Source organism: Odontomachus brunneus, unplaced genomic scaffold (assembly GCF_010583005.1).
Source record: "Odontomachus brunneus isolate Ranch 3 - 2012 unplaced genomic scaffold, Obru_v1 Obru_scaffold_153, whole genome shotgun sequence".
Classification (NCBI taxonomy): Eukaryota; Metazoa; Arthropoda; class Insecta; order Hymenoptera; family Formicidae; genus Odontomachus; species Odontomachus brunneus.
In genome coordinates, this window is record NW_022639603.1 from 774,151 (window position 1) to 779,272 (window position 5,122).

Genomic DNA, 5,122 nt, shown 5'->3' on the forward strand with positions numbered 1-5,122 from the left:
AGTACGATTGCATACAAACCAACCGATGTTAAGAATTATCTATTGAATTACCAGATCGAACCAATCATTACAATTTGTGGTCAATCGTATTGTGGGCAATCGGGACCCTCCCGACTAGATATATATAAAATATGTTTATTTACCAGATGATTTAGAAACTTATTTGTTATATATTTGTTTATTTATGCAAAATATAAAGGACCCAGCACAAAACCTATGGAAAATGGTTTTCGGTCAAATTGACTGAAATTTCACTATGTTATAGTTTTCACCATGCTGATAAAAAGTTATCATTGCACCAAGTCCTAAAAGTCAATATTTCCCAAGATATAAAGGGTCAAAGTAGTGAAATATGGTCATCCGCAGTAGTAAGACGTATGTTATAAATATAAGTGATACATTGATATTTATTCACGAAATAAATAAAAATCGACTTTTACATATATATATATGTAATAAATAAATATTGTACATGCGAACCAGCCAGCTAAGGCAAAACCGAGGGTTGTGTGTCAAACCATCAATGAGTTCCTACTGAAAACAACTTATTTTTGACCTTGGCAACGCCACCCAAGATCAATTTGCTAAAATCAGTAAATACAATAGATCTTTTTAAGATCTGAAACAGTTTTTTGTAAAACTTATATTTTTCGAGATATTTTACCGGTCCGATACTTTTGCCCCACCCTGTATATACATATACATATATATTGCGGAACTAAATATTTATTACACACACACACACACACATATATATATATACATATATAAAAATCGATTTTTATTTATTTCGTGAATAAATATCAATGTATCACTTACTTATACTTATAACATATGTCTTACTACTGCGGATGACCATATTTTACTACTTTGACTCTTTATATCTTGGGAAATATTGAATTTTGGGACTTGGTGCAATGATAACTTTTTATCAGCATGGCGAAAACTATAAATGAAGATCATGAAAACTAGAAATGAATATCATGAAATTTCAGCCAATTTGACCAAAAACCATTTTCCATAGGTTTTGTGCAGGGTCCTTTATTTATAAATGCAATTTATAAATTCATTTATAAATTTAATAAATTTACTTTTTAAAATAAAAAAAATATAACGTATATTCATGTCAGGTCATACACTGAGAGAAAAATGTTTGGTATTTGTAACTATAATCATATAGAGAAATAATTACTATAAATTATGGTCAAGTCAACCATTTTTTAGTAAATTGCACTATAATTTTAGTGATAACAACCTTATATGCATGTTACTACTATTATCTTAATGTTGAAACAACCAAAAAATATAGTTGGGACCAAATAGTAATAACATGCATATAAGGTTATTATCACTAAAATTATAGTATAGTTGACTAAAAAATGGATGTCTTGATCATAATTTATAGTAATTATTTCTCTACATGATTATAGTTACAAACAGTTTTCTCTCAGTATAATAAAGTTAGCGGGAAGATGAAATAAACACACTTTAAAAAAACATAAAATTTATACATATAACTTTGTAACATAAATTAAATTTTATTAAATAGTTGAACTTGATGTAATGGATTATGTATCGGCCTTTTCATTACTTAACAGATAAATTATTATACGTTCATTGAAAATAATTTTGTATTTGCTATTGTAGATTTCGTTGATCATCCAGACAGCACATAATATTTACAAAGTATTTTAGAAATATAGACATTAAATATTTTATAAATATTCAAATGTTCAAGATTTTCAGATATAAAAAAGATTTTAATAAATGGATAAAAATATTTATGAGAAACATTTTTCATAAATATTTTTATGAAAAAGATTATGATTTATGAAAGATTTATGATAAATATTTTTCAAAAATATTTTTAAGTATTATCATAATTTTTTTCATACCTGAAAATCTCGGACTTTAGAATATTTATAAAATATTTAATATATATATATATATATATATATATATATATATATATATATATATGTATGTATGTATGTATATATATTTATATATTTCCAAAATATTTTGTAAATGTGTGCTGTCTGGGTCATGTGATTAATCTGTCAACACGGATGTTGCATGTAATAATTAGAAAATTGATTCCATTGTTCTGATAATATCTTGGCAAGTTTCTATACTAGTCAGTGGTAAGATTTGTGGTCGTATAATTTTGTATTCTGTGTTTTCCCAATTATCATCGTATTTTACATCCAGGATATTGGTATTTAGAAGAGAGGAGAGACGATATTACAATACGTACGTGCATTCTAAAAATACGCACACGATCACTGGTATTATTACACAATGAATCGTAGTTTCGCGTTGTTCTCTGACACATACGCATAATGATCGTATAATTCTACGATATTCATCTTACCGAAGTTCACACAATGGGCATACACAATGCGAAAAGAATCCCGACATATTTCGATGTAAATGATTCGCTGAAAAACTAGTCTACTGTTGTCAAAATATTTACTACAATCCATGCCGTTTTGATCGTGAGATAAGACAGATACGTTTCCATAAGACGATATACATATAACTTATTCAAATAAATGAAATGTGATCTTTTCAATATACTATTAAAGAGAAGAATAATTTAACAAATAGAAATTAATTGCCATTATTGAAATAAAAAAATGAATTGTAAAAGAAAAACCAACTTATAATAGTCATTATCTGATTTGAAGAATGGACAGTTGAAGTTAGTTAACAAACTGAAAAGATTATAGTACACGTATATTTTTTAATGGTATTACTTGCACCTGAAAATTATTGAATTATTGGTTTGAAAATTATAATTGCAATTTATACGTATACGAATATAACATTATAATTGATAGTATTACGATACTATGACTTTTATTATTACACAGATTATTATTCATAATAATAGATAAAGAGCAATCAAGAGGAACAGCGATGAATTTCACGTGTTCAAAAATATGCAAGAAACATTGATTTATCATATTCACTCGCGGCATGTTATTCAGGATGCTTAAACGTGACGAGCATTGATGTTTCTCGTGAGGAAACTCCTGAGGAATGGTGACGCAGTCATCTTCGCTGTAGCGGACCATTTTATAAATCAGTTGTGTTGTTTCTATTATATCACATAGCAGTACGTTTGCTACTAGTAATAGCGCGAAATAATAATTATTCATTGCCGTTCGACAACGTATACCTGGCTCGCACGCGACTGAGGAGATGCTGCCTTCGCAGATTGCCCGCGGCGCGTTTGGATTCCTTTCACTCTGCTGGGGGTATTCTTACATATATAAGTTCTCGTTCAGGATCTTCTTGGCAATGAATCGATAACCGGTGTCATAGTGTACAAGAGGCAACCGGTAAAGCAACACCTCGCCGGTCTCTGTCGAGATAACCAAAATGTTGAGTGGCGTTTTGAAATATTCTCTGGCTGTTCTTCTCACGTGTACGTTCCTCGTTGGCTCAGGTAGTCTTTCGTCGTAAAATTAAATTTAATTTCATGCAATTATTTTTGCGAGAGATTAGACGAATTGCATATTTTGAAAAATTAATATATATTATTAATATACATTTTTATATTGAAACATGTATTTTATATGTGTGTGTGTATACAAACACACACACACATACGCATACGCATGTTCTATTTTAATTGATGAAACTAATATCTTAGAAGTAAGAAAGATATAAAAAGTATTTCTAATAAAAGTTAAGTCAAGATATTCTACGTTTTGTCTCGATACTTTTTAGTATAAAATATGAACTATCTCCTAAAGTGTATACTTTTCGACAACTTCATCATAATACTTTTGTACGCAGAATGATGAATAAAATCGATTATTACAAAAAAAGCATGCAAAAACTTTAAAAAAAGTTTCGTGCATTTTGTAGATTCATTGATATATCAGTATGTAAAGATTCGTCATTTGTATCATTTGTATCATTGATAGATTTTTCTCATCATTCTACGTACAACAGATATTCGGATAGAGTGGTCGAAAAATAAATAGTTTACAAAATATTTCATAGTTTATATTAAAAAGTAATAGGATACAATGTGAAATATCTAAGGAACTATTCATTTTTCGATGATTTTATTTCAATGTTTTTATACGCAGAATGACTAAAGGAATTTATTTATATCATATTTTATATTTAAAGACCGTTTATGTTTAAAGATTCCGTTTAAAAAATTAGAGTTGACCTTGATAGAGTTTTTCAATGTCATTTTAAAGTCGAAAAATAGAGGAAAGTAGCTAAAAGCGACATAGGTTTCCTAAAGCTCATATACATCTATATCTCATATATTAAATGTTATATTTTATTGGAAAACTAATATAAACATAATCCGTTTTATCAGTTAAGTCATAAAAAAATCATATTTGGTATATTTCTTTCCTTTATATGCTAAATTAACAAATATCGAGTTTTAGAAATTCGTAAGTTTTATTTTTATGATTTTTATTGACGAATTACGTAAATTAAATAGCGATAATTATCATTTTGTTCAATATTAAGTTCTTCTATATGCATTTGGCTTTTGTAAAAATATTTTTTGAATATTTTTATCTTCATCACTTTTTTACTGTATAACTTGAAAAATTTTATGAGAATGTGTCTTAAAGTGACATACCCACAGTATGCGATAGGTGCGATACTCTGTGACTAATATAACTTAATTAATAACCTCCCATTGTGACGTGATATTTGTTTATTTTAAAGTTTAATTTTATTTAGTTTAAAAATATAACATATGTAAGATATATGAAAAAATAAAAAATATGGAAAGAGATATGTATTTATTTAATTATATTTCCCTTTTATAACATTATATTTTGAATAAATGAATATTATTCAACCATTAAACGCATTAATGAACTATTTATTATCAAATATTATTATATATGAGGTATGTTACATAAATTCCAATAGGTATGTTGCTTTTGGTATCTATTTTCTTTGAACTTTATTTTCGTACGTTCTACGAAAACATTTTTTGTTTTAAATCTAGAAACAATTTCAGTAAAAATGTGATATTATCTGATAGGAGGTATATATATATATATATACGTAATTGGAAGTACCTCCTATCAGATAATATCACATTTTTACTGAAATTGTTTCTAGATTTAAA

The 5,122-nt window shown here is 27.3% G+C and overlaps 1 protein-coding gene across 4 annotated transcripts in view; it reads left to right on the forward strand.

The window, feature by feature from the left end:
* The first annotated feature begins 3,231 nt into the window (after nt 1-3,231).
* Nucleotides 3,232-5,122, forward strand: part of LOC116850710 (uncharacterized transmembrane protein DDB_G0289901-like) — a 13,964-nt gene continuing 12,073 nt past the window's right edge. Inside the window, exon 1 of one of the 4 annotated variants that reach the window (XM_032829310.1) lies at nt 3,232-3,454. In XM_032829310.1, the coding sequence (XP_032685201.1) occupies nt 3,388-3,454 (67 nt within the window). In that variant the 5' untranslated portion in view covers nt 3,232-3,387. The remainder of the gene's footprint in view (nt 3,455-5,122) is intronic. The other 3 variants (XM_032829311.1, XM_032829308.1, XM_032829309.1) reach the window with 3 other exon arrangements.